Below are 14,968 nucleotides of genomic sequence, written 5' to 3' on the forward strand. Positions count from 1 at the left end.
AGTCGCTTAGAATAAAATCGTCAGCGCAAAAATATATAAAAAGAAAAATAATAGAGAAAAGCATTTTTTCTCAAACTACGTTAGAACAAAACATCACATTAATTGGCATTTCTGAGTGATTCAATCGCCATTGAATGTCGATGTCAGCCACCTATGATACCCTGACATAGGTGTGTGACATGTAATAGCACGGTGTATTAACTTATCTCTTATTTAATGACCGGAAAGATATATCCAGATTCATCAGACCATAAAAAAGGGATGAAATATAATTTCCAATCACCATTTGACTTTATTTACAAATTCAACTGCTTCTTCCGAAAAACAGACATTTTTTGCGTGGTTTTAGTTACAATGCCTCTAATAAAAAAATCATTTATTAATTATAATGAATATTCCATTGCAGCTGTTCTTTTGTTTTCTTATCATTAAAATGTATTGATTAGAATCTCAAAATCATTCTCTAATCCGTATTGCTTCTGCTCCCGTAGGGGTTTAAAACCACGATTGAAATCTATTCTTGTGTATTCTGGTACCACGCATATTTGGAATGCATATACCACATAGATTTATTTATACAACAATACTGTATGCATATTTACGCCAACGTAGTACTCAATCTCCCAATCATTTTAAAAATGGAACACATGTCATTTCAGCAATTATAGTATTATTTGTTTTAGATTCTCTGAGAAGATTCATTATTATACATCCTTATTACATCGCTCTCACGAAATCATAAATTATTTGGAGGTATAGGTATTTGGCAGTTGTTGACATCGTATACGATATATAGATAATGATTACCCTAATTTATTATTTTATTATAATTGTGTTTTTAACCAGTTATATCATTTTTATAAGTAGGGAGAATGATGTTTCTATCATTTTGTATTTCACTAAATCATAACTTTCATCAGTGTGGTTTAATTAATCTCATATTATATAAATATCATTTCAATCAGACTCACTCTTACCAATAGAAATCCTCTTGAACACTGAAAAACGCATTCGCAGTGTTGCCAACGTAAAAAAAATTTGGCTAGTTTAAACAATATTGAATTTTGCTGATCTCTGAGTTTGATTTAGCGTTGGCTGATCCCTGTCAAAATCATAACGTCAAACCTAAATTCAAAAGTGATGGAGTACATACTACGGCGATAAACTAGAGCTTCGAGGCGTTCATTTACAACTCCAATTTTGTTGATATGACCGACTCCACACGGTATAAACTTACTTATTTGCTAAATAAATATCACGACAAACGTTTTGCGACAAAAGTACTTGTTCTCATAGCAAATGCAATACGTTTAACTCTTTAAACTATGATTCGCTTAATTATTGTCCCATTCCTTATAACCCTGGCTAGAACGAGCATGAGGCATCAATGTATAAAGAGTTATTAGTTACAAATCTCGGGAAGACAAACAAAAATTATTTGACAAGAAGGCGTTCGCTTTTATGCTCATCTTTATGAATAACCGGTCTAATCGGAATCTACCTTCAGAATAGTTGTAAAATAACTTCGAATTGAATCAGAATCATCTATGGCCGTATTCGTTTATAAAGTGCGGTTGACGGTGATCACATTTGCCATCATGCTGCGGTAAATATGGAATCGTTTCAACGTGTAACTTGTAACCACGATTGTACTCGACATGGGCGTTTCTGATTAAACTTATGGAGTTTGATATTTACACAATATCGAAGTTGAATGCCCACAAAATGGCCTATTTTTCCGAATTACAGTCTTTTTAATATTGGTTAGAAATACGTTTACGCTCGGTTTCAAAATCTCGCACCCTTAACTTTTGTTAAAAGAAAAAGACTTACATTGACATTTTTTATAGAGCTGTATACTACTCATAATGGTATATTCAACGTTTTCACAATCGTAAGTTCATATCCCATATGCTGAGAACCTGCGACGTTGTGTATGTGTCACATCTTTGATAAAGATTGAAATATCGAAGTTTTAAAACGGAAGAAATGAAATTATTAAGTAGTGTGGATAGGCATACTGGTCTTCGGGCCCCCGGAAAACTACTTGGAGAAATTTTATTGACGAAAATAGGCGATCTATCCATGTGTTATTATTTCACCGTATGAGAGTCAGTTGTTTCCTAAATTTTACTCGGCATCTGGTTTTTAGCAAACAGGAGACAGAAATTTGAAACCGTTTGAGACCCATACATAATTCACCTCGACGTGTATATATATCAAGGAAGAAAGCGATATCGACGCATTGGGTGATATATACAGGGTGGGTAATTAAATATTAACAACTTTTGGCCCACCCTGTCTGTAAATTAGGACAGGGTAAAAACGGATGTATTAAAGGGAAGTTATTATAAAATAGAAAATAGTCCGGGGCGTTATCAAAGGTCATCATACTGAATTGAAAGTACGTATAGCGAATGAATTTATAACAATATTGAATTCAAAATGTAGAACTCCAGTCGTTGTCAACAGCCCAAAAATAAATACACGACATCAACGTACCCGTTTGGTAGCTGTGAACGTACCTTCGTCTTGTAGTGTTGGTTTCATTATGACGAATGTATATTGACTTGTGCGTCATATTTGTCGGGGCGAGAAAACGTCCCTCTGCTTCCCGCTAGCGATTAATTAAATATTATTTTCAGCGCGAAATAAACTTAATTTGGCAAATACAATCACTCCTACGAAATCACTCATACGTATGTCCGCATAAGAATGCTTTCCAAAATTATAGTTTTGAAACACCACGTTCATATTTACTCCATAAGGAGAATTGCTACGTCATTCTAAATTAAGAAATGCGAATATTTTAGTTCCTTACTTGTAATTTGAAAACCTCAAAAATTACAGTTTGTTTTATTCAGTCTCATAATCATAGGACTTTGAAACAAGCATTTACTCGGCATCTGGTTTTTAGCAAACAGGAGACAGAAATTTGAAACCGTTTGAGACCCATACATAATTCACCTCGACGTGTATATATACCCATTATAGTTTTAAAACACCACGTTCATATTTACTCCATAAGGAGAATTGCTACGTCATTCTAAATTAAGAAATGCGAATATTTTAGTTCCTTACTTGTAATTTGAAAACCTCAAAAATTACAGTTTGTTTTATTCAGTCTCATAATCATAGGACTTTAAAACAAGCATTTAAATAATACGAGTTGATGGACATCCATATCGAAATTTAAACGCAAAGAGCCATATTTCATAAAAAAAATTCAATTTTCCATACTTGAAATAAAAATGGCGGAGCACCTGTTTCACATCATGAAAGATCGCAAAGCTATGACTACTATGTATGTATGTATGTTTATTCGTCTCGTAAAAGCAAAAACACAGGAGTTAGTAAATATCAACATTGAAGACGGGATGTATACACAAGACCATACTGGCCTAAAACACCTGAACGTGCGGCATACACCCCTTATGATAAGCATAAAATGCAATAAATCGAATAAGTATAATATGGTCCTTCATACAGACAGTTGTGCGAGGAGGGTGGATTAGGCAACATGGGTAACGGTGGAGTATGCCCAACTGTTTGTACAAAGGAGTTGGTAGGACAAGACAACATCAATAAATAGAGACAATACAACATGAAATATAATACATAATATATATATACATAAGAATAAAATTTGGACATACAGCACCCTCGAATAATGATACCACATACTATAAATGGGAGAAATAGTCAACTTTATAGGAGATAGGCCGCGAGCCGAGGCCCTGAAAAACGCCTAGAAAGTGAGTTTCGTAGCGCACATCAGGTAACTACCTGAAAATGATTTTGAAATGTTCCTTAAAAATTTAGTAACAAATATTGCCTTGTTCCCACTTCCAAAAGTTGCACGTTTTACGGAAAAGACGCTTTTACTACAAGAAATATGTGCTACGATCTGTCCTATATTCTTTACATTTTCGGCAATGAACAATGACTTCTGCATGACGTAACAATTGAATCGAATCAGCTGTTAGCGAGCGGATGAATATTAGTTATTACTGCTCGACCTTGCGTTGAGTTGGGCAGCCTTTCCATAGCTCTGTTTAGTTATTATTAATTGAGTTATGCTAAGACGTTGTTGAAAAAGGTATAAGTAAGTTATTAAACACTTGTAGATCCTTACCACGGATATGGGCCGTGAGACGGAGCCTTGAAAACGCCCAGAAAATGAGTTTCGTAGCACACATCTGGTAACTAAATAAATTCTTCAGTTTTGTGTGAAAATGAACATACTTAACGCATTCCAGCTTGTTCCACAATCCTGATGCGAAATTGAATATAAGAGGTTCCCGGAAATTCAATAACCATAAGTTTACAACACATACATAAGAACTATGCAATTCGAGAGCCCTACAGCACACTAACACAAATGTATTCCCGTAATGTTTTGCCTGACCAAAATCGGACTTTCTCAGTCAATCATAATTTATTGGGTAGATTACGAAAAATATGGCATACATGTAACCAACAACAAAAAATACTTTAATTGTGTGACAGGAGTCGCGAGTGACCTCGAAAGCAGCGACACCTACAACGCTGATTCACATTAGCGAATAAATTTTATGTAAAAACCACAAGCAGTTTACAACAAGAACAGCATAAAAAGCTACATCCATTTTATAGAAGCTATCAAACGTATTTATTTTTCAAGCAATGAAGTCACAAATTAACATCGTGAGCACGAAAACACAAATAAATCAGTTATTTCTCACTTAGAAATTTAACGGAAAAGTCGAGAAAATTAAATGAATGTACAATATGTACATAGCATAGCGAACAGAAATATTACAATTAGTCTTTTTTTTAGTTTATGTGGTTATGTATTTGAACGAAAGCAATAAATATTATTTCTAGAAACAGGACTACGACACTAACAAATGTCCGAAAAACAAATAAATGATACTTATTAAATCAACTGCAATATCTAATTCACTTTCTTCTGAATTGTTTTCGAAATCCACTATCTCGAAAATCGACTTTTCCTCTATAAGTGTACTGTGATTTTTGCAGTCAATACAAAAACAAAAATCTGTGCAATTTAAGTTGATTTTGGTACACTTGCATAAATTATTTTGACTATTTTTCTTACACTTGCAGTTTGCCAACTCAAGAACTGATTCGAGGGCCACATGCTTCTTCAGTGAATCATTGTTGGGTGATAGAGTATAATCCTTATGTTTACCAGTGTTAAATAGACGTGCCCTGGTATCATCTTCATACAGTGAACAAACGAATTTCTCAGCTTTATTTATTAATGCCTCGTTAACCTCAAAAGATCTTCATAGTTGAGAAAAAAAAAATTGAAAACCTCAATGAAGTCTTCATCATGAGTTTGATGGGCAGTTCCAATTGCAGAAAAGTGCTGAAGTATTTCAATATGAATAGCCCATCTAAGCTGTTTGCAAACTATTATGATTCTCATATACCTTTACGCTTCAAGACTTCTTGTTAATCCATTTTATAGCACTGATAGCAGCAGGGATTAGAGCCTGCGTTAGGTCGGATTGGTAGAACATTGCCGTTTTCTTTAGTGGTACAGTATCTAAAATGAGGAAGAAAATCATATTTGGAACAGCATGAGTGTAAAAATATCACTAAATACTAACTAATACCTTGAATACATAATGAATTTTATCTGATGTACTAAATGAGCGTATATATGCTCATTGCATGTACTACAGTCCAGCAGTGTTTGCATACCATTACTAGACTATATCTACACTAAATTTTGATATATCACAGTCTGAAATGCCCTATGACAGTATGAGTAGAGTATGGACTATAGACTATATTTTAAAACATCAACTGTCTGTCTACAACTTGATTTCTCACCTCTCAATCGCTTCCAATGCTACTTTCCTTTCCACTCCGGCATAACTTATCATTGCTTCCCAGGTTCTTGTCGACTCTATGAATTTAGATTTAGACCAACCGACATTAGTAAAATTGATTATTTTCTTCTCTTTCACACAACCGTGCATTAGAGAAACAGCCATTAATTTCTATTAACAAATATGCTGTGGCCTATATAGTAGTATAAGTCTGCTGAATAGTCAAGAAGAGTCATTAAATTAATCATAAACAATTCATGCAAGCCAGAAAATATCGTTGTTTGTGACATATTATTCTAGGTCTAGCCTTCTTTGGAGTTACCGCACCGTACTGCCGTACCTATTCAACAACGTCTTATGAGCTAGTGCTCAACTAAAATTGCTATTTATGGTAAAGATATACAAGTGTTTAATATCTTTTACTTATACTTTTCAACACCTCCTTAGAATAACTAAACTAATAATAACTGAAAAAAAAAAACTATGGAAAGGCTACTCAACGCAAAAGCGAGCAGTAGTAGTACATCTGATATTCATCCGACCACTGGGGATCCACCTACAGCTGACTAATTTGATTGTTACGTCATGCAGAAGTCTGCGTTCATTGGCCCATGATACCGGAAAAGCAGAAAAAATAGGACAGATGATAACACATATTTATTGTAGTAAAAGCATCTTCTCTGTAAAACGTGCAACTTTTGGAAGTGGGAACAAGGCAATATTTGTTACTAAATTTCCAAGGAACATTTTAAAATCATTTTCAGGTAGTTACCTTATGTGCGCTACGAAACTGAAAGATAAATGGCCTCGGCTCGCGGCCTAAGAATGTGCATATATGGTATGTACCACTCAAGGGTGAGTGTCTTAAGTAATAAATGGCTAATCTAGCAAAAATGCGTTCCTTCCAGGCTTGGGGAAATATATGCATAATGCATATCATTCTGAAACACAAAGCAAAACGAATGAAAAGCACTCAGAGTCTAGATAAATAACGGAAAGAATCTTGTATATAACCTACAATTTGCAAAGGGCCCCTTAGTTTAAGTTTGCCAGCTCGTCTTGTGCCAGTCCTGAATATTGTTCGCGTCATGGCCCAGCGCTCTAGGAAGACTATAGAAGCCATTTTGATTTGGCATAGAAAAATTAATCAGGTAGTATTTGAGGTGTTCGGACATGTGGCTATTTGTTTCGTTTTTCTTATGTTGTGTACGCTTTATCGCTTGCTGACGATAAGACTCGGTCGTCTCAGCGATCCACGTTTCCCTTCCATAAAGGTTCATGAGTAATACATATATATTACATCACTATGCATTGAAATTTGTGTTCACGGTGATGACCTTTTTATTGCAAAAATATCGAATCCTGAAAATTGTATCATCGAACATGAACATACCCGAACGATGTTTGCAACAATTCTCAAAATTTTGATCTATTGTTAGAAGTATGGATGATGATCACTCAGTTCGAACATATGAAACATACGCACGGCACGCAGTAAATGAGATTTCTATAACAGTTTTCAGAGAAAAACGCGAATGCAAGGTGCTGGTATAAAAACAAGACAATGCGGCCGATTCTTCGAACGATCAATCTGCAATACCAAAGTTTTCTATTATTATCCCAGATAAATTTAAAATTTTTATCATAGGCTACTATTCCAAAGTGAAATATAACAGGACAAGGTCACTAATATGCAGAACAGATAAACGAATGAAGCATTATTGACGTTATGTCCAGTCCCGAATCAAAACATGCCCCATTTCCAGACAATATACCCGAATATCAATGAAAAAAAAAACGACAGCGAAAAATAGTCCTTACGGCCCAGTCCCCACACCCACACCTTTAATGCTTTTCATTAATAAACGAATTGGATACTCACAACCTAACTTTTTTGTTGCGTATTTTGTGATGAGATGGTGGATGGCTAAAATATAGGCAAAGAAGTGTGAATAAAAAAGTGTGTATTAAATATGCTCAGGAGAAATCAGCTGCCACTCAACAAACATATCAAAGTCACTAATGAGCATATGAATGCTAATTTATTATCCGGTTAACCGTTACAATAATATCCTGATATCAGATAGTAAAGTACTGCTCGGTTATCTGATAATGCATAGCCAAAAACATTTTTATCTTTGCCCCCCCCCTCCCTAAATTCTCCCTATGCTTCACTTTGCACATTGAGTGATGCTTTACCATTGCGAAAAAGCCCATTGTCACATCACCTGCGTTATTACATCTTGCTGATTGGCCAATGTTACGAAATAAACAAGGAAGTCGATGCTCGGGAAACCATCCATTCACGCGTCGAATGGACCTTTCCCCGAGCATCGACTTCCTTGTTTACTTAGTGACATTGGCCAATCAGCAAAATGCAAAAAGTGACGTAACAATGCTCCCTTTTGCATCCGCTCAGACACTTTTCTCACTCAGACAGATTTTCAAGCGTGATTGTAAACATTACCTCGTTTTCGCGTTTTTGAACTCTATTCGTTAGTTTTCAGTTGTGTTTTGGGAACTTAAATAATAATCAGATAATTCAATGATCCCTCTGTCTTTCTATGAGTTTTAATTCAATTGCAGTAATAAAAATTAGTGTAGAAATAGCTGTGATAGACTAGCCTGAAATTCTTTATCGGTACTTTTAAAAAACAGATTGTTGTATGCGATGAATCATAATGATGGTTTGAAACACATACCCCGTTTTACAGACACCAACTCGCAAAAGCACTTTTAAAATAGCCTTGACAATTTTGCAATGGTAAAGTATAGGAAGAATTTTCCGAGGGTCAAAGGTCGGGGAAAGGTCCATACAATGAGAGGCATTGAAAAAGGGTAATATCGACAAAAATGGGACAAAATGGAGAATATTTGAAATGTAAAATAAACTATAAAAAGCGGACAATTTGCCATTATGTTTGATTTGTAATATTCAACAATAATATCGTTTGTGTAGTATCCTTATTTTAATCTTTTAAGGTTCAGTAAAAAAAAATTTCAGTTCCAGTGCACCGGGGGATTTCCCCGGGTCGGTAATGATGACTGTTGCGCGATGCGGATTGCGAAAATTCTGGACGCCATTAATTTTCGACTCGTCGCCTTCTGTTCCTGTTTTGTTTGACCGCGCAGTCTATGTCTGAAGATGCTTTAGCATCAGTTAACACCAGATAATATTGTTTCCAGCGTTGTGAATTGTCCCAAAATTGTCTGGTTTGTTTTCTTTGCTACCGGTATTCTGGTATTGTGTTACAGATTACTGGATTAAGATAACTAGGCTAGATTCTGCAGTCTGCTGGTCTGGCAGTTCGTAGATTAGGTTATTACTGCCCCATCTCGCTCTGTTTATTTTCAGGAAGGCGGATGGGTGATTGATAAATTACAGGCTAGTTTAACTACTAGAAACAGGAGGGAACACCGGTAAGTTTCAAATCTCGAAAGGCCTAACTGCAGAACTGCCAAGTCTACAGTTATACAGATAGATATGTCTGTATCTACATGTAGATATTTTATTTCAATATTTTGAACACCACCATAATACAAAAATATTACAATATGCAAATAGGGAAGTTTGTAAAACTAAATGAGGCTTAAAACATGAACATAAAAGTATGGTAATCTCACCTTATGACATGCAATATGAGTAAAAACACAATGAAATACTCTTTAATCGGGCTTTAATCTCGCGATAACAAATGAATATAAATTATAAGTCAAAAAAGGTGAGCTGCTCTCTAATCCTGACTTAAGCTTGTGATAAAAGATGAACATATGAGCTCTAAGCTTATAGTATCTGTTGGCTTATCCTGTTATCAGAGATTTCGTAATACTATAATACAGTAATATCTGCTTGAATAAGATTTTTTTTTTAGTAGTGTAAACGATCTGACGATAGAAAAGACCTGATAAGAGTAAGACTTAACACAATAAGTTTTGTTTTTTATCATGCCCAATAATTAAATTTTATCATATTGTGCCACATCTATATCCTGGCCTAATTATGATAATGCGGTAATGAGCATTATATTTTGAAAATCATTTTTCAGAATTATACATTATATATGGTGATTTCTGATAGTTTCAAATAGTTCAAGATGGTTCTTGATATTTCCAACGCCATGACACCTCCTCGTTTGGAGGAATTGGCAATTGCTTTTATCGGTGACAATTTGCTACAGACAATATGCAGAGGAAATGTCGATGGGGATCTCAGATTGAGTGAGGGAGTGAATTTACCCCAGTCTATTGCTGACCCAATTTTACAATATTTAGTAAACTCTCTCAACATGGATACAACTCAGGACGAATCAGAAAGTGAAAAGCTTGTTAAATATATCAAAATTTTCACTGATGCAAACAAGTGCAAAATGAGAAGAATCAAAATCAACAAAGCACCAGTGTCTGATGATGTTGTACAGGTTTTATGTGATTTGTGTGAAGCTCACTCACTTCTAGAGGTAGATTTGAGCCATTCTAATGATACAAATGGCGATGAGAAAGATCATACACCTCCGTACAACCATGCTGTACTTTTACCAAGTTTTATTGTAAAACTTTGTGGCAAATCTCTTCAGAAGTTGATCCTTCATCGCACTTTTCTTGCATACAGCATAAACCAAATTATGTCATTCAGTGGTAAGAAGGCAAAAGCATTGAAACAAGATGTTTATTTAACATCTGACGCCACACTAGATCATTTAGTTACATGTTTGTCATCGGAAAATGCTCCAATGCTCACAAGTCTTGATGTTTCTGAAGCCTTCATTGCTTGGTTTATAACCATTGACCCAGAAAATCCCCCACCTTTGAAAGTTGTAGATTTTGCAGGATACGTTGATACACGTTTAAACTCAACCATTAAAAAGATATTGAAGCATTTTGTATATGGAGAAGAAGATTACAATCTAGAGCCTGGCAAACGTGTACCTCTAATTGCTCATTCTAAAAGTGAAAGAAAATTGGCAAAATACCCTTTTTTCAAAAATATAGAATCAGCCACACCTATGGTTAAAAAATTCATTAAATCTGCAAATCTTGAAAGCAAACTAAATGATGATTTAAAATACGATGAAGACTACAGCTTGGAACCGGATTCAAATTTTGTTTTTCGTCAAATGAACCTGCTTTCTTTGAAAAACACACTTCAGCAGCTTGGTCTATTTCACACCTTTCTTTCAAAGCGAGATTTTGAAGAAATAATTTTCAATCTGAAAGAATTGAGAGTTTTAGATGTTGCATGGCCTTCGCAAAATGTTGCTGCAACACGTCGTTTCCGACCACAAGATATTACATTGTGGGAAATACTCGATAATTTGCCTCATTTGAAGTCACTTGACGTGAGTGGAACATATTATGGAGAAAATTTATATACAGACGCAGAAGTCAGAGGAACGGAAAAGTTCTTGAAAATGGAAAAAGAACGTGAACCTCTCCAGTTTCTGGGATTGTGGGGTACAAATGCTTGCAAACTGAAAGAAATAGAAAAGCTTGCCGAAGTTATCACTGGAGATGAAAACGAGGAACAATTGTTAAGATGCCTTGATATTTACATTGATCGAAAAGAAATAATAATGGATGTTTTTACAAAATTGTCGAGGACATTGCAACAATCTATTGTTCAGCAACCAAATCTTCTCCTCAAGTTGATCATAAAATGTATTTATCACTATCCAACAAATGATAGGCTCCTCTTCTTGTGTGCCACCAACTTGTATTATCTTTTTCAGTTGAAATCATCTGATTTTTCAGTCTATCAAAGACGTGATATCGTTCGGGCAGTAACCACAATGCTGGAGAAAAATCAAATGAATAATATGCTGGCCAGAAATTGTATGGTCATCTTCTTTGATTTTGATCTTCCCAAAGATTTGCTATTTGATTTTGACCACATTGCTAAGTTGATTTTGAATATATTTGACAAACGAAGAGATGAGAGCGAAATTAATTTCATTGCTGGTAACTTATGCAACGCAATGATTTGCTCGATGGAAATTAACGTGAAACCTCGAATCAGGGACCTGGGATTCACAGGGATCATGATTGATATTATCAAAGATAGATTGAGGAGTGGAGTTGCTGATGATACTCTAGATACAGCTTGGAGTGGTTTATGGAATGCCACAGATGAAACAACTATTAATGCTGAAGACTTCATTAACATGGATGGTATGTCACTCATTCGTCAATGTTACGAAAAGTTCGAAGGCCGTAATGACCTTCGTCGTAACCTGATGGGTCTGACTGGTAATCTCGCTGAAGTTCCCCACCTACGTCCTTATCTAGCAGAAAAACAAAATTTGGACGTAATTGTTGATCTTGTTTTAAATGCGGAATCTGGAATTGAAGCTGCGTACAATGCATGTGGAACTTTATCAAACCTTCTCATTGATGATTCTGACATACTCAAAGATGCACCTGTTGATAAAATTCGCAGTGATATGCGTAAAGCAATTTTGTCATGGACTCCAGAAGTCGCTACTAATGTAAATTACCGTGCATTTGATCCTTTGTTACTTATTTTACAATGTCCCAAAGAACCCATCGGTCATCTGTGGGTAATGTGGGCCATTAAAAGTCTTTGCAATCGTGATGCCAAATATGTTCATCAAGTTATTGGAGATGGAGGAGCAGATCTTATCAAAAGAATCAAAGACAGCACTGAAGATCCTAAAACAAAAGAATTTGCTGAAGAAATTTATAGGAAGCTAATTGATGTGGGCGGACTCAAGGAAACTTAAAGATTTTGAGAATAATTTTCAACTTTTAATTCAATGCCTAATCAATACATATACAATTATTACATTATGTTTCATGTTTTTTACTTAATTCTAATGATTTTTGAGGCAGCTGTTGAATGTGTTTCATTCATCTTCCTTTGCCTTCAGTAAAATGTTAGGCAACTTATATTTTATGCAGATAATTATGAAATGAAGTTTCATCGCACCAATACCACACATCCATATAAATTCACAAGAGGGTTACTGCTTATCAACTTGTGATTGAAATAGTATATCATTCAAAAGCCACACCCCTCACTTTGCAGTTTCTGTGAACTCACTCATTGGTTATTCACTTGGTTTTTCCTTAACAATAATTTACTCGGACTTTTTTCATTGATTACTGTATAATTGAAATAGAGATGATATCTGATAGTCAATATTTGCCCACTTGTTATCAATATGTGCTGTGTTCTTGACAAATATTAGGGTTGATTAAATGAAAGCTTTTTTCCCTATAATTCCTATGAATGATTTATTTTTTAGTCTTTTAATGATTTTAATATGAATATAATTATGATTTAAATAGCTTTTTGTGACTATCTATCTGTTCTGTATTACTGTACAATTTACTGTCAGTCGATCGTGCTAAGTTCCCCTTTTCTTCAAATGATATTAAGAGCTATTCGAATTCCAATTTGCTTGAGTAATTTTATTAATTATTTGTGTGTGATACAGCTTCTGTTTGTGGTAAGGTGCTTTTGCAAACGGAGTTATTGTATTGTAAAGGCATAAAATTATATACTTTCTAATTTGTATTCTTCTGGATTTAGTGTTTGATATGTAGTTTTTGCATAGCGTGTGAAATAGTAGTTTTTGCATAGCATGTTGATTACTAATAGTTTGTGCTTGCGATGATAAAATAATATACAACCGCCATATTATATAGTACAATAAAACTCCATACTAATCGATCGGAGTGGTTTGGGCTACACGACTATATAATAACAGGCTAGCTTTGCAGCGGGCTGTTGAGTCAAAGACAATTTATAATCCACTCTAATTCCCAATTCCACTCGATTATTAAAATTAATACTTCCGAGTTGAAATAGTTTTGACCCGTTCTATCTCACAATTGAAAAATTGCTATCTCGACTCCTTGCTGTTAAAAAATACGATTCCGACGTCAGTGAAAACATGCTGAACACCAGACTCCAAAGCGCGGACATTAGGTTGGTTGAGCAATTGAATCATTTCAGAACTGAGGATTGGTGCATTCTAAAATTCTGATGTATGATTGCCATGAATCAAAAACCGTGCAACATTTGAACGCACAGTGAATATCGCACAGTACCCAGGTCGGTTATGAATTAACCAGTTTGTCAATATTTGGAATTGTGATTTTCAAGAAGGGTTCCCGCTCTGAGGCAGGGGTGGCCAACCAGTCAGAGACCAAGAGCCGCATTTCGTGGTTTATTACCGTGAAGAGCCACATTATCAACAAGAACATTATATATAATATATCACATAACATATACCTTCATTGAGCTCTGCTAGAATGATAGTTTATTTTAAATGTCACCAACCAAGTAAACCAACATGATTATGATCGAAATTTGCAAGCCATTCATTGTTTTATGCATGCTACTGTGGAACTTTCGGCATTTTTTGGATTGAACAATCCTTTAAATATGGCTTGCGTGTCGTAGCAAATCGAAGCAGTTCTTTCACATGGGTGCCAACAGATCAATGCTTTGTTTCACGTGTTTCTGATCAGACCGCCGTCGGATGCGGACGTGAAATATCGACGGTGGAGTAGGAAATATTTGGACAAAAACTTGGAAAGCCGGACGAATAGTCTATAAACCCTACTGAGAAGATACATGCAAACTTAAATCAAAACAATGCTGTTGGATACAGTACCGATACCATAAGGATCAGTTCACAGATCATGCTGGCCTGCATGGAGTTTATCATAGAAAACTGGTCGAAGCCGGGGATAACATGAACAGTCAAATGTAACGGATATTTGATGATGGATTCCGTAAAAAATACTGCTTACACAAAGCACATGAGATTTGATTAAAACTAAGGTTGGAACGCCAGGGCGTGTAATGCTATTGTCATCTTTTACTTCGTTTGTTGTTGTTTTCTTTTGTTGTGCTTTTATTATTGTTGTTTGTCGTCCAGTGGACTATCAGTTGAGTGCCTGCGTTATCAAATTAATTTTATCGCATATTGCGCACCGCTTGTTTGTTTGTTGTGTTCTACAATTCTCGTTAATTCCATGAACAGATATATATATTAGAAATTACACTCCTCACGACCACACCCAAGTATTTACGCCCGAATTATCTTTCGTGTTTTTGTTTTTAATTTACTTCAATGTGTTGTTTGGGGTAAGTGGGC

General features: G+C 35.3%; 1 protein-coding gene across 1 annotated transcript; it reads left to right on the forward strand.

Annotated features, from left to right (window-relative positions):
* Positions 1–9,868: 9,868 nt before the first annotated feature.
* Positions 9,869–13,533, forward strand: LOC120347447 (protein zer-1 homolog). The gene has a single exon (XM_039417433.2). The coding sequence runs from the start codon at positions 9,938–9,940 to the stop codon at positions 12,578–12,580; it is 2,643 nt and encodes an 880-aa protein (XP_039273367.2). The 5' UTR covers positions 9,869–9,937; the 3' UTR covers positions 12,581–13,533.
* Positions 13,534–14,968: the final 1,435 nt, after the last annotated feature.

Source organism: Styela clava, chromosome 11 (genome assembly GCF_964204865.1).
Source record: "Styela clava chromosome 11, kaStyClav1.hap1.2, whole genome shotgun sequence".
In the NCBI taxonomy this organism is placed as follows: Eukaryota; Metazoa; Chordata; class Ascidiacea; order Stolidobranchia; family Styelidae; genus Styela; species Styela clava.

Bases quoted from the DNA above. Each gene is read 5' to 3' on its own strand.
- LOC120347447 (XM_039417433.2), top strand. From the start codon at position 9,938: ATGGTTCTTGATATTTCCAACGCCATGACACCTCCTCGTTTGGAGGAA.